Here is a 24,553-nt window from a genome sequence, read left to right on the forward strand (position 1 = left end):
CACTTCCTTTAAAGAAACAAGAAAACGAAACAATAAAATATTTTGCATTTAAAAAAATAACGCGGCTGGGGATTTAGCTCAGTGGTAGAGCGCTTACCTAGGAAGCGCAAGGCCCTGGGTTCGGTCCCCAGCTCCGAAAAAAAGAACCAAAAAAAAAAAAAAAAAAAATAACGCTTAAGCAACCAAAGATTACAGTTCAATGTGTGTTTTATGTTAGCAGGCATCTGGACAAAGTCACTTAAGACAAAGATTTTTTTTTTTTCTTCCCCAAAACATCTGTTGTAATCCATTTCGGTTTTGCCTTTAAAAAACTCCATATAGTAGGAGACATAGCAAGCTGATGCCTGGGGGGATGGATAGGAGGGAGAAGCCAGAGCTCAGATGTGCTGCTTCACAGTGAAGTAAATGATGGTGATTGTGGTACACATCTCAAAAGGAAATGTTAGCTGTTTGAAGGGGCAGCTGTGTTAACACAATCTGCATCATACAGATTACCCTCTTAATATGTACAGTATTAATATCATGCATGTGTTGCTAAGTTTTAAACTGAAAACGTTTATCTGCATCAACCTCTTGGAATAAGACAGTTTCCTGTTGCAACATTCTGTTATTTCCCAGTAAATGTCAGGATTTAGAGAATTAGGGAGTGGTTTTCGTCTGACCATCCATCTGTCAGGGAAGACTGAACTTTCCTCTTGTTTACAGATTCCGTTTTCTTTCCTGGAAACGGTGCAAAAGCTTCTCAGAAAGTAAGCATAAGCCTTTGTAGTTTCAATTTCAGTTCTCTGTCCCCACAACTAAATGCTTGCCATATCCGGCTTGACTCTAACGTTTAAGTATAGAGCTTTTTGGAGGAATCAGGCGCTGCAGCAGCAAGCCTAGGGAGCTGAGCCCAGGAAGCAGAGAATCTTCCGGTGCAGGTAGGTGAGTTCCCTGCAACTGGGTACCCTACACACACATCTCCTGAGGAGCTTCAGGGAGGTCCCGAGGTCCCAGGGCACAAACTCCACGCTGGGTGAAAGATGTCACTAGCGGATGGATGACTGAGATCAGAAGCCGCTTGGTGGCCTCAGGGTATGTGGACAGAGTTGCTTAGTACTGGAGTTGCAGCTACTCCGGTGCAGTCGCCACAGCCAGGCGTGGGGGTGGGGGGGATGCGGGGGTCGATGAGCGGTTCTAACCGGAATATCAGCCCAGGGCTACCCATTCCCGCGGGTTACCCATTTCCGTGCACTGCTTCCACTAACAGCGCGAAGTCCTTTTTAGTTCTGAGGGACCTAACCCCAGGTTACAGGCAGAGCTTCCTCCTCATCTACCGCAGTGCTGGGGTGCTGGGGTGCTGGGCGCTGTGTGCTCAGCCTGGAGTTGAAGAAATAGGAAACAGAGCCACCCCTTGTCGAATTCCCAATGAGTTCTGGTGCACTCCTGTGATACCAGTGCACTCTCGCGCCCTGCGGTGAGGGGTGGGGATGGGGACTGAGGGAGTCAGTTCCATTCTTATTATTCAAAATTAAAAAAAGCAAGAAAGCCGGAGCCCCTTGGTGCATTGTGAACCGTTTCACAGGTTTTCGAGCTCGTGAAAAATCTAGGGCGGAGGCAGTTTTTACTGTTTTCCGTGCGACTTAGGCTGCCTTTGGAAACCGTGGATAATTTACAAGACCAATCTCAGCTACGCAGTTCTACTTATTTAATGTGGATGTGAAGCTTTTTAGTTGGGATAATAACTCAGATATGCATGAGAGCAGGAAGGAAAAAAAATAACATGTTCATCCATATATTTCTAATATAGATAGAACTGGTCATTAAGGTAGTGTCTTTTACGGAATTTAAGGTGAGCTTACATTTCCCACTCGACACCTACCCTAAACTGATGTTAAGTAAGAAACACCTATAGTTTTTAAGATGCCACCAGAGGACATACGGCAGCCAGAGTGCACTTTATATCATAATGACATGCCATGAATCAATGGAGAGTTGGTATTTCCCAATTAACAAAATTTTAAATTGGGAAAAGGTGAAGTGGGGAAGTTGGTTCTATCAGGGAAGTATTGGTAGGAGGATCTATCAAAGGGAGACGGGCAAATTGGTGTTTACTCCCTGCTCAACTGGGTAGCTTATAGACTTCCTAAGCACTCATTCCTAAGCATGACCTCCTACATATGTGAAAAGGAGATACAGTAGTGTTTAATACATAGGACAGCATGCTCTTGTCTATAAGCATAACAGACTATCATTAATAATGTCAGGGACTGGTGCTTACCCATGGGATGAGTCTCAAGTTGGACCAGTTATTGGTTGGCCATTCCCTCGGTCTCTGCTCCCTCCCTGGTGTCTGCATTTCTTTTAGATAGGATAAATTTTGGGCTGAAAGTCGTGTGTGTGGGTTGGTATCTTTATTGCTCCACTGGGGCTCCTGCCTGGAATGGGAGGTGGCCTCTTCAGGTCCCATATCCCCAATGTAGCAATACAATCTTAAGACACCAGATAAGCTTTCTTTTCTTAAATTGCTTCTGCTAAGTATTTTTGTTGGAGAAAAGTAACTAACACGTTGACCTTGTGTCTTTTGGCCTTGGGAAATTCACTGATTAGTTGTAAGAATAGTACATGGGTTCCCTGGGATTTTCATACAAAAGCCTATTGACAGCAAACAAAGATAGCTTCGTCTTATCCTTGCTTATCTACGTGCCTGTAGCATCTTTTCTTGTGGTACTGTAGGTCATAGTTAGGGTTTCATTGTTGTGAAGAGACACCAGGACCACAGCAACTCCTATAAAGGAAAACATTTCATTGGGGCTGGCTTACAGTTCAGAGGTGCAGTTCATTATCAGCATGGTGGGGAGGTGCATGGCAGCGCATGGGTAGACATGGTGCTGGAGAAGGAGCTGAGAGTTCTACATCTGGATTGGCAGGCAATAGGAAGAAAAAAACAAAAAACCAAAAAAACCAAAAAACCAAAAACGCTGGGACTGGCTTGAGTTTCTGAAACCTCAGAGCCCTCTAGCCCCCAAACCCCCAATAACACATTTTCTCCAACAAGGCCATACCTCTTCCAACAAGGTTACAGGTCCTAATCTTTTCAAATAATGCCACCCCCTATGAGCCTATGGGGGAGGGGGATTTTCATTCAAACCACCTCACTACTAAGACAGCCACTGTAGAGCACCGTGCCTCCCTCCAGGCAGGTGCTATGGGGGTGGGGCTCGGTGCCACTACATAACAAACATGTTATAGACAATGTGTGATAAGGAGTCTCTATCCCTCAACCTGCAATCCTTCCTCTTATTCTTCCTTCAGAGCCCCCAGGTCCATCTACTGTTTGGCTGTGGGTATCTATCTGTCAGAGTCAGCTGCTGCGTGCAACCTAGGACAACATGCCTTCAAAATAACAGAATATTGTTAATAGTGTCAGGGATTGGTGCTTGCCCCCCGCTCCCCAACGGAATGGGTCTCAAGTTGGTCTGGTTATTGGTTGACCATTCCCTCAGTCTCTGTTCCATCCCCTGTGACTGATTTCTTGAAGACAGGGTATATTTTGGGTTGAAAATTTTGTGGGTGGGTTGGTGTCTCTATTGCTACACTGGGGTTTCTGCCTGGCTACAGGAGGAACTCTTTTCAGGTTCTACATCCCCTATGTTGTGAGTCACAGCTAACGTCACCCCCATTGATTCTTGGGCGGCTTCCTTATCCTAGGTCTATGTCTCCTCCTAGAGACACTCAGTTGCAGATTTCTATTTATTTTCATAGCCATCGAGTCATCTCCCCTGTCCTTCCCCACACCTGATCCTGAAACCCCCCTATTCTTCTCCTCATTCCCCCCCTCCTAGTTCCTTCCCTCCACCTGCCTCTTACTACTATTTTCTTCCCCCGTCTAAGTGAGATTCTTCCTTCTTGTTTAGCTTCTTTGGTTCTGTGGAGTGTAGCTAGCTTGATGTCTGTATTTTATGGCTACTATCCACTTATAAGAGAATATATACCATGCATGTCCTTTAGGCACTGGGTTACCTCACTCAGGATGATATTCTCAAACTCCAAATTTGCATGCAAAATTCATGATGTCTTTTTTAAAAAAATAACTGGATAGTAGTTCATTGTGTGGATGTAGCACATTTTCTTTACCCATTTTTCAATTGAGGGATATCTAGCTTGCTTCCAGTTTCTGGCTATTATAGATAAAGCTGCTATGAACATAGTTGAGCGAGAGTCTTTGTGGGATGTTGAAACATCTTTTGGGTATGTGCCCAGGAGTTGTATAGCTGGGTCTTGAGGTAGAACTGTTCCCAGCTTTTTGAGAAAGTGCCAAGTTGATTTTCAAAGAGGTTGTACAAGTTTGTGCTCCCACCAGCAATGAAGAAGTATTCCACTTGCTCTACATCCTTGCCAGTATGTGCTATCTCTTGAGTTTTTGATCATAGTCATTCTGATGGGTGTAAGGTGGACCCTCAGAGTTGTTTTGATATCCCTGATGACTAAGGACTTTGAACATTTAGGTGTTTCTTGGCCATTTGAGAATTCTCTGTTTAGCCCTGTACCCATTTTTTAATTGGGTGATTTGGGTTGTTGGTGTCTAATTTTTTGAGTTCTGCGTGAATTTTAGGTATTATGTCTCTGTCAGATATAGGGTTGGTGAAGATCCTTTTCTAATCTACAGGGTGCCATTTTGTCCTATTGACAGTGTTCTTTGCTTTACGGAAACTTTGCAGTTTCGTAAGGTCCCATTTATGAAGTATTGTTCTTAGAGCCTGAGCTATTGGTAGTCCCAGTAGTTTAAAACAAGCCTCTGCTAAACAAACAAACAAACAAATAAGTAAATAAATATTAAAATAAAAAAATTAGGTGGCATTTTGAGCTTTTTGGGATCCTACCAAGAAAACAAAACAAGAACAATAATAGAAAACCCTAAAATGTAAAATGTCACCCCTGAAAAATCACAATGGGAAAGCCAAGTGTGATGATGCCTTTATGTAATCCCAGGAGATCAGGAGACTCTGTGACAGGATTGGGTGTTCAAGGGCAGCCTATCTACATAGAGCGCTTGATGCTAGCTAGCCTGTGCTACATGAGACCTTGTTGGAGTGGAATAAGGTGAAAATGACCTATTATCGGATTTGCTTAAAGCACTGCTCTCAGCTGTGCTTGTTGCCAAGCAGGGCTTCACTCTGATCCCTAGTACAGAACAACTAGAGAAAGAGCTAAAAGCCATTGCCCTTAACCCAATCAAAAAAAGCTTATACCAGTCAAATGTAATATATGTCTTTGTAAAGCCAAAACTTGACTGTCATGTATGCTTCTGGAAAAACCCCTCAATACCAAACAACAACAACAACCTTTGCCTGCCTTCTCCCCACACCTTGGGGTCTTAGATTATAACACGAAACTGGAAACTGGACTCTGGACAGAAGCCTTCAGGAGCCATCCTGGCTTTGGGTCACTGGTGAATCCATCTCCCCTCTTCCACTCCTGTTGCTTTGAAAGTGCTTATTCCAGAGAGACTCCTGAAACATTGTCACACAAACCCAACAACAAAGACCAATAATCCTAAATGGAAGCATCCATTGCACAGACACATTGGCGTGCCACAAGAAGTGGCTTGGAGATTTCATATTTAACTGAGAAGGCATTTTGGTGTTCACAGGTTACCATGGCATCTGCTAGCAGCATGGAGGCTCCCATTTGTCTAGTGGAAAATGAGAATGAAGAGCTGAGGGTGAACCCCAAAGCTATAAACATTCTTGAGAGGATCACTCAGCCTGTGGTGGTGGTGGCCATTGTAGGACTGTACCGTACGGGGAAGTCCTACCTGATGAACCGCTTGGCCGGACAGAACCATGGTGAGTGCCATCCACAGACAGGACAGAGGCCATTTGGAATCATTGGCAATGCAAAGAGATCATTCTCTTCTGCCCAGGTCAAGCCCCATCATGTTTCCTCCTTCTCTCGTCTTGCTTATCATGGAGTCAATGCGAATGCAATTCATTGTATTTGTTTATTAAAATACAGAAGATGGAATGATGGAAGGAAGCAAGAAAGGGAGGAAGGGCTGCCTCTGTGAGGCAGGATAGGAGGGATGGAGGAGAGAGAACAGGAGGAGAGAGGGGGAGGGAGAGAGAGAGGGAGGAGAAAGAGAGGAAGGGAGAGAAGGAGGAAGGAGTGAGAACAGAAGAAGAGGGAGAGGAGGTGGGACAGAAGGAAGGAGAGAGAACAGGAGGAGGAGGGAGGAGGGAGGAGAGAATGATTTCTTATTTCTTTACAGACCAGGTCAAAATGTTAAACTTTGTGAACGTTCAAATGTCATTTCATGTCACCTTATAGTCTTCCAAGACTCCTCATTTTCATGAAACTTCCCCCACTGATTTCCAAAACAGTTATAAAAATCTAAGTATGTATCTATAAAAATCAGTTCACTTTGACCTACTATTAAACTTTTTAAGGAGTGTACATATATACAAATATTTATATAAAATGTATATGTATATTTTAGTGTATCAGAATATCTATATTGGAAGTGTCCTGATGCCAGTGGCTCAACAAATTTATAAGATTCATCCAGCTTGTCATAAGTATTATTAAATTACTTATTTTTAATTTCATACCATGCCATTATAAGGATAGCATTATTTATTGTGGTGAGCACTGATTTATTTCTAGAACTTATTTCGGAGGACAAGGGTTTCACACATAAACTTGTATTGCCACATTTTTGCATGAACTTCTCTTTCTGTAACACAACCAGAAGAGGATCTGTAGATGGCAGGACATTTGCATGTGCAGTGTTCCTTGATGACATCATATTGGTCTTTAAAGTTTGTGTGTAGTTTATATGTTTATTTATAGCAATACAATATTCTATACTCCTTTACAAAAATTGTGTCTGATTTTAAATTTTGCTAATGTGGTAAACTTGGCTTGGTTCTACTGGCTTTCAGACAAGGGGGAACAGCTCTTCACGTCTTGCAATTTGCATGTCTTGCTTTGTACAATGCACACTCAAGTCTTTCAAAAACGAGAACATTCTGTTTTCTTCTTACTGCTCTCTTGACAATTTGCCCTGGTTCCCTACTTTCTTCTTCCTTTATAGACCGTGCACCTATTCTTTCCCTCCTAATACCTTGTACCTGAACAAGCACAGCACTGTTATGAGTGGAACCTCTGCCTCCTATGTTCTAAGAATTCATAGAAATCCATGTTGCTCTCATATTCTCTCATACAGGCTTCAATTTGGGCACCACAGTTAGGTCTGAAACTAAGGGCATCTGGATGTGGTGTGTGCCTCACCCCTGCAAGCCCAAATTCACACTCGTGCTCCTGGACACAGAGGGCTTAGGTGATGTGGAAAAGGTAAGTCTGGTCTTGGTTCTCTGTGGATCATTTGACTGTTGCTTTAGTCCAACAAAAGAATTGCAACCAAGTTGCTTGTAAGGAGAATAAGCTGCTTCCCTTGGTGAAGGTGCTCCTTTGATGAACTCAAATTCTTTGTCGTAATGAGGGATAGTCTTATCTTGACACTTGTGTAAATAATGCAGTTCAGTCGATATCTGTTGAGAAGCTGAATCCCAGTGTTTCATACTATGGACTACAACTCCCAGTCACCAACTCTGTATTAAACCAAGATGAATCCTTGTGCAAGCAAGTTGGTGTCTGACCTAAGCTTTGCTTCTATTGATCTGAATTTAGTGTTTTTCAGGGATATAAAAGTGGGCATTTGAAAAACTATGCCCTCAGAATATAAAAGATTTCCTGCCTGCTGCATCACATCTAATAAACCCTAAATCCATATTATGCCCACGAAAAAGGGAGAGACACCATAGTATACCATGATGATAGGGTTTGACTCACTGGCTCTCAAGTTTCTGGACAGGATAGAATCGAATTCTCTTTGCCTGGCCTTCACAGCATCACATCTTACCTCGAATCTTGATTTCTTGCCCCAACTTCCAAGTCCTCAAACAAAATACATGTGCAATGCATTCATATGGCCTGTGCTTTACGATTTTTTAATTACTGAGTTTTAATCTTCCCACATGTGTGATTTATTTAAATCTATAATTACACCCACTAGTAATTATTTTAAAAAGGCTGTTTTTATACCATTGCTATCCCAATTACAGTCATTAAAATTAATTATTTTCTTCTCTATTAGCATTTCATTCTACTTTTGCCACAGATGACCATCATGGTTGTATATCTATATTTACAGGACTTTTTCCCCATCCCCATTGTTATATGAAAATTTGCATTCACACAGCTAAATGTAGTGTATGATGTTTTGTAGACGTTCCATGAATAGTAGTTGAATTTCAGTAACTATTCCTGTCTCTAATATGATGTAATTAAGGAACTGTTAATAGAACGGTATGTTAATATTATGCCCACCATTTCATCATATTTAACTACTATAGCAAGCATTTTTCATATTGTGTCTGTGTCATTGATTTCGCTTGTGGAAGCTGGCAAAGGTCTGTTTCAATATTGAAAAGGAATTATGAATTTGTTATTTTTCATCCTGTTATTTTGATGTGTTTCTTCGTAAGCAGCTAATAAACAAATTGATGAAAAAGTGCAGGTTAGAGTCTGAAATCGTTTTCCCTTATGTGCTCTCCAGTGTGACCCTAAGAATGACTCGTGGATCTTCGCCCTGGCCGTGCTTCTGAGCAGCACCTTTGTCTACAATAGCATGAGCACCATCAACCACCAGGCCCTGGAGCAGCTGCAGTATCCTTCCAGGGACCAAAATGCCATGTTTCATTGACTTAATCTAGTGACAACTGGGCATGTTGCGTATATTATTCAGTTCTTAGGATTTAGGAAAAGGGTATTGTACTGGCTGGTTTTGTGTGTCACAAAGCTGAAGTTACCACAGAGGAAATCATGAGGAAATGCCTCCATGAGATCCAGATGTAAGGCATTGTCTTAATTAGTGATCAAGGGTGGGAGGGCACATTGTGGGTGGTGCCCTGGGCCATTAATTAATCCTGAGTTCTATAACAAAACACGCTGAGCAAGCCATGGAAAGCAATCCAGTAAGCAGCACCCTCCATGGTCTCTGCCTCAGCTCCTGCCTCCAGGTTCCTGTCCTGACTTCCTTCATTGATGAACAGCAATGTGGAAGTTGAGCTGAATAAACCCTTTCATCCCCAGCTTGCTTCTTGGTTATGTTTTGTGAGGGAATTCAAACCCTAAGACTGGTAGTTGGGACTTATAAAATGGATTTGTAAGAGAAATCTGGGGAGGGTAGAGTGGTGCCTTTTATTCCTTAGCTAAGATCCCAGCTATGTCACAGAACTGACAGAGCTGATCAGGACAAAATCCACCCCACGATCTGAAGAAATAGATGACTCTGATGAGTTTGTAGGTTTCTTCCCAGACTTTATCTGGGTTGTTCGAGATTTCGTTCTGGAGCTGAAGTTAGATGGACGTGTCATCACAGCAGACGAGTACCTGGAGAATGCCCTGAAGCTAATCCCAGGTATCAAAGCCTAGCTTGGGTGGGAAGGGCTCTAGCTATCTCATTCAGAAGGTGACATAAATGTTGATTTGACACTGACATGAGCTCTAAGCCAACAATAAACTGATGAAAGCTGAAAAGCAGTTGGTAAACATTTTCCATGGTTATTATCCTGGAGCATATTCAGCTGCTGGAGTTTAAGAGCAAGGGTGAACAATGAGGCACAAATGGTGGACCTAATGGTCTCAAGCCAACTAATAGTGGGAAAAGGTAGTTGGATGGGAATATATTCTATAATGTCCACACCCCATACATTATAAAGGATTTCTGTGTTTGTCTATCTATCTATCTATCTATCTATCTATCTATCTATCTATCTATCTATCTATCTCTATATATTCTCTCTACATATATATATGTGTGTGTACTAACCTTAGCTATATATGTATGTATGTCTATCTGTCATCTATCTATCTATCTATCTATCTATCTATCTATCTATCTAATCTATCTATATGTATCTTTCTACACACACACACACACACACACACACACACACACTCAGAGAGAGTTCACAGATCACATAAAATTTCATAAAATGAACTGATCTACTCCAGGTTCTAATTCTTTTGTACAGTGTATTTCACTACTACTTGACTACTTAAGATTTTTTCTTTAGAGAGAGAATATATTATAAATAGTTAAGAAAAACATTGATATTTCCTCTCATCAAGACTCAAATCTTTTATTTTACCTTTCTTATAACATCTGCCTCTTCTCTTGAAAGCCCTACAGCTAATATATCTGACATTAGAAATTTATTGAATATACAGTATTTATCTCTTGAGAGGGGTCTCTCAGTGATTTTATTTATTCATTCATATTTTTTTCTTTCAACAGACATTCATTGAATGCTTGGGTGGCATGGGATTGCTCTATTTCTCAGAGGTCTTTACATTATAGTCAATTAATATTATTCCTCATAATTGGCAAGGCACAGAATCCTGAGTGTATTTATGGTGTATCTGTACAGGAAGCTGATAAGTGTGCTTTTCTGTCCTAACATGGTATGTTATGTCAACTTTCATTCTTCCTGGTAGCATCTTATTCCTCGCCACATCACTATGTTTCATGGTCCAAATTCATTTCTGAAAAGGATACAGGAAAATCAGATAACTACTTCTAACACTTTGGTTTCATTAGTTAATTATCCAGTAAATGTTTCTTAAATTCTTAATTCACTGCGACCTTGCCAAGTACTAGGAAGACCAAAGATTAGTTGCCCTCATCCCAAGGATGAATGGTGCTCTTGATCTTCACCATTACTTCTTTGCTCTTTGCCTAGTCTTAGATCAGTGGTTCTCAATCTTTCTACTGCTGCAACCTTTTTAGTATAGTACCTCATGTTGTGGTTGCCTCCAACCTTAAGATTCTTTCATTTCTACTTTATAACTGTAAATTGGCTACTGTTATGAGCCATAGTGTAAATATCTGTGTTTTTCCAATGTTCTTCAATGACCCCTGTGAAATGGCCATTTGACTTCCAAAGGGATCGTGACCCAGAGGGTGAGAACCACTGTTGTAGATGCCCAAATGAGGAGTGGTCATGTGGGAACATTACAGCAGACAGAGCAATAAAAGAACAGCTGTGATCCCACGTTCTCTGGAAAGGAAAACACCGGGCTCCTAGCCTGAAGACTGTCCTTTTAAAGAATATATTTCATTTTTATGTGTTTTACAGGCAGGAGTCTCAAAGCCCAAAATTCTAACTTGCCCAGGGAATGCATCCGGCACTTCTTTCCAAGACGGAAGTGCTTTGTCTTTGATCGACCTATAAAAGAAAAAGAACTCTTAGTCCATGTTGAAGAAATGCCAGAGGACGAGTTGGATCACAATTTCCGAGAGCAATCAAATGTATTCTGTTCGTATATCTTCTCCAATGCAAAGGCCAAGACCTTGAAAGAGGGAATCATGGTCAATGGAAACAGTGAGTTACCCTTGCTGGTTAATATCTGTTTACTTTAAAATTGTGTATTGTAAAATGTTAATTATATGTTAGTATCTGATGTGAACAAAGAAACAACTGTTCATGCTACTCAGAAAACTATTTTCTAAGAAGGACAAAAAAATGTAAGAGAAATATTGTCTCTCTATGTGGGGCTTTACTGAAATCTAATACACAGTAGATGCTCATGATCAAAGAAGCAAGACAAGGATTAAAGAGGGAATAGCTGTGTTTGAAGTCATGTAAAGGACACATTTCTTTGCTTGGCTGAAAAAGACGGTTCCAAAGTAGATAAGAGACTAAGGTTGCTAAAAGTTAATGTGAGTTTGAGATTTAAAAAAAAATCAGTATTTTGGGCTAGGATGATGGCTCAGTCAATAGAGTGCTTAACTGAGAAGCAAGACTTCTTCTTCTTCTTCTTCTTCTTCTTCTTCTTCTTCTTCTTCTTCTTCTTCTTCTTCTTCTTCTTCTTCCTCCTCCTCCTCCTCCTCCTCCTCCTCCTCCTCCTCCTCCTCCTCCTCCTCCTCCTCCTCCTCCTCCTCCTCCTCCTTCTTCTTCTTCTTCTTCTTCTTCTTCTTCTTCCTCTTTTTCTTTTGCTTCTGCTGCTTCTTCTGCTTCTTCTGCCTCCTCCTCCTCCTCCTCCTCCTCCTCCTCCTCCTCCTCCTCCTCCTCCTCCTCCTCCTCCTCCTTCTAAGAGTTATGGGGACAGGAAGCAAAACCTTTCCCAGTGGGTCACTAGGAGTGATAGTAAATGGAACTGTTCCCTTTTCCATCCCTTGATTCCTAGACCGATGAATCTTGGCTAGGGGAGAAACTCTACCATATATTTCCTTTCTCAGCTTGCTCCTTTTCTTTCTGTCTTTCTTTTTTTAAATTGGAACTTTTTATTTACATTTCAAATGTTATCCCTTTTCCTGGTTTCCAGTCCATAAACTCCCTACCCTAGTCCCCTCCCCCTTCTATAAAGATATTCCCCTCCTCCCCACCCTGACATTCCCTTACATTGGGGCATCTAGACTTAGCAGGAGCAAGGGCTTCTCCTTCCATTGGTGCCCAACAAGGCCATCCTCTGCTACATATGCAGCTGGAGCCATGCGTCTGTCCATGTGTACTCTCAGGATGGTGGTTTAGTCCCTGGGAGCTCTGGTTGGTTGATATTGTTTTTTATGGGGTTGCAAACCCCTTTGGCTCATTCAATCCTTTTTTTAACTCTACCATTTGGGACCCTGTTCTCAATTCAGTGGTTAGCTGTGAGCATCAATCAACCTCTGTATTTGTCATGCTCTGGCTGAGCCTCTTAGGAGACGGCTATATTAGGCTCCTATCAGCTTGCACTTCTTGGCATCAGCAATATTGTCTGGGTTTGGTGGCTCTATATGGGCTGGGTCCCCAGAAGGGGCAGTCCCTGGATGGCCTTTCTTTCAGTTTTTGCTCCAAACTTTGTCTCCATATCTCCTCCTATGAATATTTTTGTTCCCCCTTTTAAGAAGGAATTGAGCATCTGCACTTTGGTCGTCCTTCTTGAGCTTCATGTGGTCTGTGGATTGTATATTGGGTAATCGAAGATTTTGGACTAATATTCACTTATCAATGAATGCATACCATGTGTGTTCTTTTGTGACTTGGTTACCTCACTCCAGATGATATTTTCTAGTTCCATCCATTTGCCTATGAATTTCATGAAGTCATTGTTTTTAATAACTGTATAGTACTCCATTGGGTAAATGTGCCACAATTTTAGTATCCATTCCTCTGTTGAAGGATATCTGGGTTCTTTCCAGCTTCTGACTATTATAAATAAGGCTGCGATGAACTTAGTAGAGCATGCGTCCTTGTCATATGTTGGAGCATCTTTTGGGTATATGCCCAGGAGTGGTATACCTGGGTCCTCAGGTAGTACTCTGTCCAATTTTCTGAGGAACCTCCAGACTGATTTCCAGAATGGTTGTGCAAGTTTGCAATCCCACCAATAATGGTTCCTGTTTCTCCACATCTTTGCCAGGATCTGTTGTCACCTGAGTTTTTTATTTTAGCCATTCTGACTGGTATTAGGTGGTATCTCAGGGTTGTTTTGATTTGCATTTCCCTGATGATTAAGGGTGTTGAACATTTCTTTAGGTGCTTCTCAGGCATTCAATATTCCTCAATTGAGAATTATTTCTTTAGCTCTATACCCCATTTTTAATAGTGTTATTTGATTCTCTAGAGTCTAACTTCTTGAGTTCTTTGTATATATTAGATATTAGCCCTCTATTGGATGTAAGATTGATAAAGATCTTTTCACAATCTGTTGGTTGTTAATGAAAGTGTCCTTTGCCTTACAGAAACTTTACAATTTTATGAAGTCCCATTTTTTGATTCTTGATCTTATAGCATAAGCCATTGGTTCTTGTTTTTTTTATCTTTATTAACTTGAGTATTTCTTATTTACATTTCGATTGTTATTCCCTTTCCCGGTTTCTGGGCCAAACATCCCCTTAACCCCTCCCCCTTCCCTTCTATATGGGCTTCCCCTCCCCATCCTCCCCCCACTACCACCCTCCCCCCAACAATCACGCTCAGTAGGTGTTCAGTCTTGGCAGGACCAAGGGCTTCCCCTTCCACTGGTGCTCTTACTAGGCTATTCATTGCTACCTATGCGGTTGGAGCCCAGGGTCAGTCTATGTATAGTCTTTGGGTAGTGGCTTATTCCCTGGAAGCTCTGGTTGCTTGGCATTGTTGTTCATATGGGGTCTCGAGCCCCTTCAAGCTCTTCCAGTTCTTTCTCTGATTCCTTTAACATGGGTCCCGTTCTCAATTCAGTGGTTTGTTGCTGGCATTCGCCTATGTATTTGGTGTATTCTGGCTGTGTCTCTCAGGAGAGATCTACAGCTGGATCCTGTCAGCCTGCACTTCTTTGCTTCATCCGTCTTATCTAGTTTGGTGGCTGTATGTATGGGCCACATGTGGGGCAGGCTCTGAATGGGTGTTCCTTCTGCCTCTGTGCTAGACTTTACCTCCCTATTCCCTGACAAGGGTATTCTTGTTCCCCTTTTAAAGAAGGAGTGAAGCATTTGCATTTTGGTCATCCTTCTTGAGTTTCATGTGTTCTGTGCATCTAGGGTAATTCAAGCATTTGGGCTAATATCCACTTATCAATGAGTGCATACCATGTGTGTTTTTCTGTGATTGGGTTACCTCACTCAGGATGATATTTTCACGTTCCATCCATTTGCCTATGAATTTCATAAAGTCATTGTTTTTGATAGCTGAGTAATATTCCATTGTGTAGATGTACCACATTTTCTGTATCCATTCCTCTGTTGAAGGGCATCTGTGTTCTTTCCAGCTTCTGGCTATTATAAATAAGGCTGCTATGAACATAGTGGAGCACGTGTCTTTGTTATATGTTGGAGCATCTTTTGAGTATATGTCCAGGAGTGGTATACCTGGGTCCTCAGGTAGTACTCTGTCCAATTTTCTGAGGAACCTCCAGACTGATTTCCAGAATGGTTGTGCCAGCTTGCAATCCCACCAATAATGGTTCCTGTTTCTCCACATCTTTGCCAGGATCTGTTGTCACCTGAGTTTTTTATTTTAGCCATTTTCACTGGTGTAAGTTGAAATCTCAGGATTGTTTTGATTTGCATTTCCCTTATGACTAAAGATGTTGAACATTTCTTTAGGTGTTTCTCAGCCATTCGGCACTCATCAGCTGTGAATTCTTTGTTTACCTCTGAACCCCATTTTTAATAGGGTTATTTGTCTCCCTGCAGTCTAACTTCTTGAGTTCTTTGTATATTTTGGATATAAGCCCTCTATCAGTTGTAGGATAGGTAAAGATCTTTTCCCAATCTGTTGGTTGCTGTTTTGTCCTAACAACAGTGACCTTTGCCTTACAGAAGCTTTGCAGTTTTATGAGATCCCATTTGTCGATTCTTGATCGTAGAGCATAAGCCATTGGTTTTTTGTTCAGGAAAACTTCCCCAGTGCCCATGTGTTTGAGACTCATCCCTACATTTTCTTCTATTAGTTTGAATGTATCTGGTTTGATGTGGAGGTCCTTGATCCAGTTGGATTTGAACTTTGTACAGGGTGATAAGAATGGATCAATTTGCATTCTTCTCCATGCTGACCACCAGTTGAACCAACACATTTGCTGAAAATGCTGTCTTTTTTCCACTGGATGGTTTTAATTCCTTTGTTGAAGATGAAGTGGCCATAGGTGTGTAGATTCATTTCTGGCTTTTCAGTTTTATTCCAATGATCTACTTGTCTGTCTCTGTACTAATACCAGGTAGTTTTGATCACTATTGCTCTATAATACAGCTGGATGTTGGGGATGGTGAGTCCCCCAGAAGTTCGTTTATTGTTGAGGATAGATTTCAATATCCTGGGTTTTTTGTTATTCCAAATGAATTTGCAAATTGCTCTTTCTAACTGTGTGAAAAATTGACCTGGGATTTTGTTGGGGATTGCATTGTATCTCTAGATTGCTTTCGGTAAATGCTCATTTTTACTATATTTACTATATACCTGCCAATCCATGAGCATGGGAGATCTTTCCATTTTCTGAGATCTTCATTTTCTTTCTTTAGAGACTTGAAGTTCTTGTCATACAGATCTTTCACTTGCTTGGTTAGAGGCACCCCAAGGTATTTTATATTATTTGTGACTATTGTGAAGGGTGTCGTTTCCCTAATTTTTTTCTCAGCTTGTTTATCCTATGAGTAGAGGAAGGTTACTGATTAGTTTGAGTTAATTTTATATCCAGTCACATTGCTGAAGTCGTTCATCAGGTTTAGGAGTTCTCTGGTGGAATTTTTGTGGCCACTTAAGTATACTATCATATCATATGCAAATGGTGATATTTTGACTTCTTCTTTTCCAATTTGTGTCCCTTTGATCTCCTTTCATTGTCTGATTGCTCTGGCTAGGACTTCGAGTACTATATTGAATAATTAGGGAGATAGTGGGCAGCCTTGTCTAGTCCGTGATTTTAGTGGGATTGCTTCAAATTTCTCTCCATTTAATTTGATGTTGGTTACTGGTTTGCTGTATATTGCTTTTACTATGTTTCTGTATGAGGCCTTGAATTCCTGATCTTTCCAAGACTTTTAACATGAAATGGTGTTGAATTTTGTTCAATGTTTTCTCAGCATCTAATCATATGATCATATTTTTTTCCCTTTGAGTTTGTTTATATAGTGATGGATATCTGAATATTGAACCATTCATGCATCCTCGAGGTGAAACCTACTTATCACAATGGTTGATCATTTTGATATGTTCTTGGATTGGTTTGTGAGAATTTTATTGAGTAATTTTGCATTATATCCATAAGGGAAATTGGTCTAAAGTCCTCTTTCTTTGTTGGATCTTCATGTGGTTTAGATATAAGCATACTTGTGGTTTCATAGAAGCAATTGGGTAGTGTTCCATTTGTTTCTATTTTGTGGAATAGTTTGGAGAGTATTGGTATGAAGTCTTCCTTGAAGGTCTAATAGAATTCTGCAGTAAACCCATCTGGTCCTGGGCTTTTTTGGGAGATTTTTAATGTCTGGGGAACATGAGTTCCATCCCTAGATTCCACCGACAGAATTGAGAATGGTGGTACACACTAGGAACTGGGGGCCTAGCAGAGGCAGGCTGGTTCTGGGGACCAGTCTTGTCTACTTTCAACCAGTGAGAGACTGTTTCAATAGAATCTAAAATTCAAAGCAGGTAAGAGCTTCAGAAACAGTCTTTAGTGGGTTACCTCCTTCAGCCATAATATTAGGGGAGATGCCTAATCTTATTGTAATTTGATATGCCATGTTTGCTTGTTATCTCTGGGAGGCCTGTCCTTTGCTGAATGAAAATGGAGAAGGAGTAGATGAGTAGGGGAGGGAGAAGGTGAGGGGATAGTTAGGGACCAGGTGGGGGAAAGGGGGAGGGGAAACAGCAGTCAAGATGTAATATATGGGAGGATAAATTAGTAAAAAATATAAAATTTGGAATGGTCATTCAGAGCCTGCCCCATCTAGGGATCCCGTCCATATATAGAGAGCCACGAAAACTAGACAATATTGATGAAGCCAAGAAGTTCATGCTTGCAGGAGCCTGATATAGCCATCTCCTGAGAGGCTTAGCAAGACCATGACAAATACAGATGCGAATGCTAGCAGCCAACCATTGAACTGAGAACAGGGTCCCCAATGGTAGAGTTAGAGAAAGGATTATAGGAGCTGAAGGGGGTTTGCAACCCCATAAGGACAACAATACCAACCAACCAGAGCTCCCAGGGACTAAACCACCATCCAAAGAGTACACATGGACAGACCCATGGCCCTGGCTGCATATGTAGCAGAGGATGGCCTTGTTGGGCACCAATGGGAGGAGAAGCCCTTGGTCCTGCCAAGGTTGGACCTCCCAGTGTAGGGGAATGTCAGGGTGGGGAGGTGGGAAGGGGAGGTGGTTAGGGAGGGGGAATACCCTTATACCAGAAGGGGTAAGGGAGAAGATAGGGGGATTATGGATGGGAAACCAGGAAACGGAATAACATTTGAAATGTAAATAAAAGATATTCAATTTAAAAAAAGGCTCAAGAAAAAATATAAAATTTAAATGAGGGATAGTATTTGCAGTGATAAAGGTCATTTGGCTTCTATACAAATACCCACAAACACATACAACCGTGCGCGCACACACACACAGACATATACACACAGACACACACACACAGACACACACATACATATGACCTCCCCTACAAATTAACTATTGTCTTATATACATATATCCTTCAATGAAATGGCTCCATATAATCACATAATGCCCACACTAAAAGCTGTTCCTCTCACATAATGCTCTGTTATTGTCCTGAAATTTTTGTTTTTTTTTTTTTGTTTTTTTTTTTTTTTGTTTGTTTAGAAAAACAGATCATCACTTTCATTTGAGGCTGGGTCCCACAAAGTAGGTCTTTGCTTTCATACAGGACATTCTCATTGCTTAAGTAGTGAGCTTCAGTGCCGACTCATGAATCATGTGAAATTGACCAAAGCTAGTTTGACATTTATCCATAAATTTTGTGTCTTGGTCAGGACTGGCGACCCTGGTGACAACCTACGTGGATGCTATCAATAGTGGAGCGGTGCCGTGTTTAGAGAACGCAGTGACAACCCTGGCCCAACGTGAGAACTCTGCAGCCGTGCAGAAGGCAGCTGAGCACTACAGTGAGCAGATGGCCCAGCGACTAAGGCTCCCCACAGACACGCTCCAGGAGCTGCTGGATGTGCACTCGGCCTGTGAGAAGGAAGCCATCGCTGTCTTCATGGAGCACTCCTTCAAGGATGAGAACCAGGAATTCCAGAAGAACTTGGTGGTACTGTGTGACTGTGTCTTCTTTTTTATTCCAGATTCCCTCCTTTAGGAGTATTGATTAATGGCTGCCATCTTGTCCTTGTCGTTTTCCATTCTTGTAAGTGACAGGGCTCTACAGGCTTAAAAGTCAGGGACTTGATGACTTTTTTTCTTCATTGGTGGAGAGGAATTTTCAATGAACCTATCAGCATGAGAAGGCACATGTGCGTCAGCTTGGTTTTGTAGATTGTAAGTATGGTGCAGGGAAGCTAGACCGCTCTCCTTAGGATATCAGAGGACAGAAACAAGATGTAAAGTGAGTCCAGTTCTCGCCTGCTGAAAACTCGGGAGAGAGTCTCCTAACTCAAGAGAGTTCCCTGGATTGTAATTTGCACAACACAGCATGTTGCTAAATCCCCACACACCCATATCCTCCATGGAGAAATTAATGAAAGGTTCATGAACCTATACAAGGTTCTGGTCACTGTGCTGAGTTGCTTTTTCAAGATACGTTTTCCTCATGACTCTCTGGAGGAAATGCCATGCTAATGAGGCCCCATTGCTCAGTTAGTGGTAGCTTCAATGTTTTTTTTACTGGTCATTTTATTTATTTCCATTTCAACTGTTATCGCCCTTCTCAGTTTCTCCTCTGCAAACCTCCTATCCCATTCTCCCTCACCCCTGCTTCACCTCAGTGTAGCTGAAAGAACCAGCAGTTCTGACGTCTGACCTTGTTATTTCACAGGGGATGAATCTGACCACAGTAAGGGAGGGGACTTTCCAAGGTTAGTTAGACAGTTGCTCAGAGACTGACAGATGGAGTCTATTACTTCCCCCAAGATCACAGTTGGATCCATTCTCTAACAGTTTCCTTTGCTGACTTCTCAACAATCTCATGGCAGGTGACCATAGTGGAAAAAAGGGAAGATTTCTCCCGACAGAATGAAGCTGCATCTCTCAGTCACTGCCAAGCTGAACTGGACAAGCTCTCAGAGTCCCTGAGGGAGAGCATCTCATGTGGAGCTTTCTCTGTTCCTGGGGGCCACAGTCTCTACCTAGAGGCCAGGAAGAAGGTTGAGCAGGACTATGAGCAAGTGCCCAGGAAGGGAGTGAAGGTGAGGGGACAGCATCAGGGAGATGGGTTTAGGATTGCCTGGAAGTCATTTTCCTCAGAACATAGCTCAACTGTTGGTGAGGCAATGCAGGAGCATATCTACCTATGCACTTCCAGCTTCTCTAGATCCAGAATGAATTATTCATCTTTATTTATTTAGAAATTTCATTGTATTTTATTATTATACTGCACATGGTACTGTGTTACATTAAGAAATTTCACACACACACACACACACACACACACACACACACACACGGTGTGATGAGCATATCCCTCATATCTCTCTATCCTTCTTCTCAAATTAGTCTTTCCCCAAAAGTAGTTTAAAATAAAGAGTTATAACTGGAGTAGAACAATTTTGTTCCATTGATTAAACAAGGCAATTATTTCTGAGCTAAATAGATGGGATTTGAAGATCAAAGACACACTTGCCCATGAGATATTGATGATCTTGCCTCAGATAGTCAGTTGATTACATCAGGGGAGGAATTATCCTGGCATAAACAGTGAGCCATAACTATGAGTGAAATAACGATGTGAGTACTATTATAAGCATGGCTGCAATAATCATCATCATCATCATCATCATCATCATCATCATCATCATCATCACATATTTAGCACCGTCTTATAAAGTTTCAGTTCCCTTTGTGTTGTTCTGAAATGGAATCTTGATATAACCAGACAAGACTGATACTGAATTTGAATCCTACAACCTTAGCCTCCGTGGTGTTAGGATTACAGACATGAGCCACCATGCCCAGACTTTAATACCTTACATTATATGACAGATATCACCAGTAACCTGAAAGCGCGTTCCAATTCAATCCTCAGAATAAGGGTATAATTAGGTACTACTATTGTGCACATTTAAGAGTTGTGGAATGGGATGGCTGAGATCCTAATGTGTTTTAAGGCCACAGAAGAACAGGTAGGGCAGCTCAGTGTACTGAGCAGCCATGCAAACCTCAGAAGACAGCTCTGATGGGGGTTTTCTGTCACCTGACAATTTCTCCTGCTTCTTTCACCAGGCAAATCATGTTCTTCAGAGCTTCCTACAGTCACAGATTGTCATAGAGAATTCCATCCTGCAGTCAGACAAAGCCCTCACTGTTAACCAGAAGGCCATGGAAGGTATGTGGGGGTTGGGAGGCTTGGCTCTCACAGCAATCGGTAGGCTTCTGCTCAGCCTGCTGACTGATGAACAGGTAGATCTTCTGACATTGGTTGCACACTCTGCTAACCGAAAATCAAGAGGGAGGTATGGTCACTAGGCGACTGACAGGAACCTTCTGGTGTCATTATGAAATGTGTTCTGGGGATGTGGTGGCTAGAATTCAGATTTCCCTCTTGCATTTTTCAAAATCAGCTATGTCTCCAAACCCAAGAAGGGACAGCTTAGTCTTGACCCTTGTGTCTTACCTCTTTCAACCTTTTGTGAGACAGTTGAGCGGGCTCAGAAGGAGGCAGCTGAGAAGGAGCAGGAGCTACTAAGACAGAAACAGAAGGAATTGCAACAGGTGATGGAGTCTCAAGAGAGAAGTTACAAGGAAAATATAGTCCAGCTGCATGAGAAAATGGAGACAGAAAGGAAGAACATTCTGGAAAAACAAGAGGAGATGCTGGCACACAAGTTAAAGGTAAGGCCAGGTGGGCCCCTGAACTTCTCAGGACAGTGCCCAGGCCTGGCGTTGGGTGACATCTCTCACACTTCTGAGTGGTGCAGAGGGAATCCGGGCTGCTTTATGTTATCCCTAATAATCCAGGTATCAGGCAAATTCATCAATGAGCCCTTTTTGGTAGAGAGATAGACACATGTCCTTAACTCCCTGAGTTCCAAGTGCAAACCTCCGACTTTCAATAGGCATGGTTTTCCAAGTGTATTTTTCTTTTTATAGGTCCAAGAAGAGATGCTTAATGAGGGATTTAAAAGGAAATATGAAGCAATGGATTCAGAGATAAGTCAACTACAAAAACAGATTCAACAAAACAAGGAGCAGAATAGCTCATTGGCTGCACAAATCTTCGATGGGTTTGGAAATGTATTAATGTCAGTATTGCCTGGTACTGGTAAGCTTTTTGGTCTAGGGCTGAAAATTTTAAGCAGAAAAATGAAATAGCCAAAGAATTCTTGTTAGAAAACTATAGGTATGACTTTCCCCACCTCACTGATACTTATTTTTGAAGCCCATTTCACATTAATTTCATTTACTAAGTTTCCAAAACCAAGAATACAGGTCACTCACCATAAACTAATGGCAAAGTCCCATTGCTAAAGATAACATGATAAGACTCATTGAACAACAGAGAACTCAAGTTGGTACCCATAGATCCTTCACCCTACATGCTAACATCTTTGTCACAGAAAGATACTCTGCATGCTACCAAAGGAAAAGCACAAACTCCAGCCCAGCCACAAACCTTTTGATTTACAATGGTGTCCTGCCTGCAAAATATGCAAATGCAGTGATGGCATAAATCTTGGGGGAGCAACCAACCAATGTCTGATTTGATTTAAGGCTATCAAAGGATGAAACCCATACCTGACTCTGCTTGAGTGACCAAGAACCTGAGATTAGATAGCCAAGGTAACCAAAGGAAAACCAAACACCATTGTTGTCTTTTCTTTTAAATAATGTAATAAAATGACTCTTACTCACATTCTGCTATGCTCGTAGATCATTCAAAATAGTTACATCTTATAGAAGAGTTTGAATACACATTTTACTGTATACATATGTTATGTTTAAAATCAAAACCTGTTCAAAAAGAAAAATACTTTTATTTTTATCTGGTCATGAACTAATTTGAAATTTTCGTTTTAGGTTAAAAAAAGTTCGAGAATATGTCTCTTATGCATACATTAAAATAGCTATAATTTGAATTTAAAGAATCTAGACTATAGGTGAAAATTATTTAAATTTATTTATAGGTAATAAAGACTGATTAGAACACTCACACATACACTGTATGCAGCTGAATATGTTGCCAAATTATGGTTGTTTATGAACCATTGCTTTGGTTTCCTTCTTTTTTTTTAACTGACCGAGACCATGCTAACAAGAATTGTTATGAATGGGTGCTACTCGAGACCATACTAACAAGCATCTTTATGAATGGGTGCTACCTGAGACCATGCTATCAATCATCTTTATGAATGGGTGCTACTCGAGACCATCCTAAAAAGCATCTTTATGAATTGGTGCTACCTGACATGCAGACCATTTGTATGGACTAGATAAAATGTTAATTATGAAGTCCTGTGCTCATGTTTGGATTTAAATTTAAAACAATTTCAAACAGTCATTTGCTATTTTGCTTTCCTCTGTAGAATGTAAACTTACTTCAGTTATCCCACCAGTAAAGTTTTATTTGGGGTAAGAAATTTTCCATTGAATTCTTGTGTTGTAATGTGGGAAAATGTCATGTTTTTTTTTTTTTTATTTTCACAATTTCTATCGATGTGAAATAAAATTTAATTTTGGCAAAAAATTCTATATGGTGTGTGTGTGTGTGTGTGTGTGTGTGTGTGTGTGTGTGTGTTAGAATGTGTGTTGGTATGAGTATGAGGGACACCTCCCTTGGTCTCCCTTCACCTTCCACCTTGTGTAAGACAGGGTTTCTTATTTGTTTGTTGTTGTTGCTTCCTGTTGCTTGCCCCAGGCTAGCTGACCAAGTTCTCTGAGGCTCCTGAACCACTGAATTCTCTCACAAGGTCCCTGGAAACCACCCCTATGGCCCTCTAGCTCTTCAGCCCTGTTTCCTCATATTTACTTCCACTGAGGAAGCAGATGTCAAGGTTCCTTGAGTAACCTTTCTCATCCCCATGGTTAGATATCAAAGAGTCTGGGTTCTCACAAGAATTTGACACTAAGTTTATGAATAGAGAAAACCCCAGGACACATTGAGTCACCTACATATGACTTGACTACAGCAAGACCATAAGGAAACTCTCCGAAGTCTCATGGAAAGATGGGAAAGAGACTGTGAAGCTCTGTGAAATGAACTGTGGCCTTAAAGTGATATTGGCATCAGGTTCCCTAAGGAAGGCAGGTTCTGATCTTTAACCAGGGTGCAGCAGGCCTGAGCAATGGAACCTACCATTCCTTGTGCCCTGTTCGTTTAAGAGTATAAAGTCCTATTTCATCTCCTTACTCCAGACCCACCGATCACCATTCCTGCCCACTTATATGCCAAGACGCACTCATTCTGTTACTTATTCTGAAGTCAGTGCTTGTTCTGCTAAGTTACAATTCTTAAAGTAGTTCTGCCAAATTAGGGCAGTTAAGAAGCTCACTTAGGGCGCCCATGTCTATCATATTGAAATGCACTGCACAGTGTTTCTTATAAAATATTTGAAGCAAATTACTATATAAATAAAAGCAAATTACTGTGTGAATAAAGTTTAAAGTTACCCAACTCTAACCTACTATTGACATCACACTTTGATTTATTTGTAGGAACAAACATGCCACCCTCCCCTCCATACACACACTTTTTTTTGTTCAGTAACTCTATAGTAACCATAGTTTCTCTCTAAGTCTGCACGCCAGAGGAGTCCTTAATGCTAAGCAGGCTCTGTCTAAAGTGCTGTAACTCACCTGTGAGAGCTAAACCCTGGTACAACAGCTTTGTACACAGTTACTATTTATTAAATCTCTCTCTGCCA

At 41.3% G+C, this 24,553-nt stretch overlaps 1 protein-coding gene across 3 annotated transcripts; it reads left to right on the forward strand.

Annotated features, from left to right (window-relative positions):
- The first annotated feature begins 773 nt into the window (after positions 1-773).
- On the forward strand, positions 774-23,376 carry Gbp7 (guanylate binding protein 7). 3 transcript variants are annotated; one of them, XM_087633714.1, is made up of 11 exons: positions 774-1,074; positions 5,633-5,828; positions 7,208-7,335; positions 8,600-8,709; positions 9,267-9,463; positions 11,184-11,429; positions 18,509-18,789; positions 19,670-19,882; positions 20,916-21,018; positions 21,331-21,524; positions 21,783-23,376. In XM_087633714.1, exons 2-11 carry the CDS (start codon positions 5,639-5,641, stop codon positions 22,002-22,004), a joined length of 1,884 nt encoding a protein of 627 aa, XP_087489840.1. In that variant the 5' UTR covers positions 774-1,074; positions 5,633-5,638; the 3' UTR covers positions 22,005-23,376.
- Positions 23,377-24,553: the final 1,177 nt, after the last annotated feature.

The sequence above is a fragment of the Rattus norvegicus genome, chromosome 2, assembly GCF_021556685.1.
Source record: "Rattus norvegicus strain SHRSP/BbbUtx chromosome 2, alternate assembly SHRSP_T2T, whole genome shotgun sequence".
Taxonomy (NCBI): domain Eukaryota; kingdom Metazoa; phylum Chordata; class Mammalia; order Rodentia; family Muridae; genus Rattus; species Rattus norvegicus.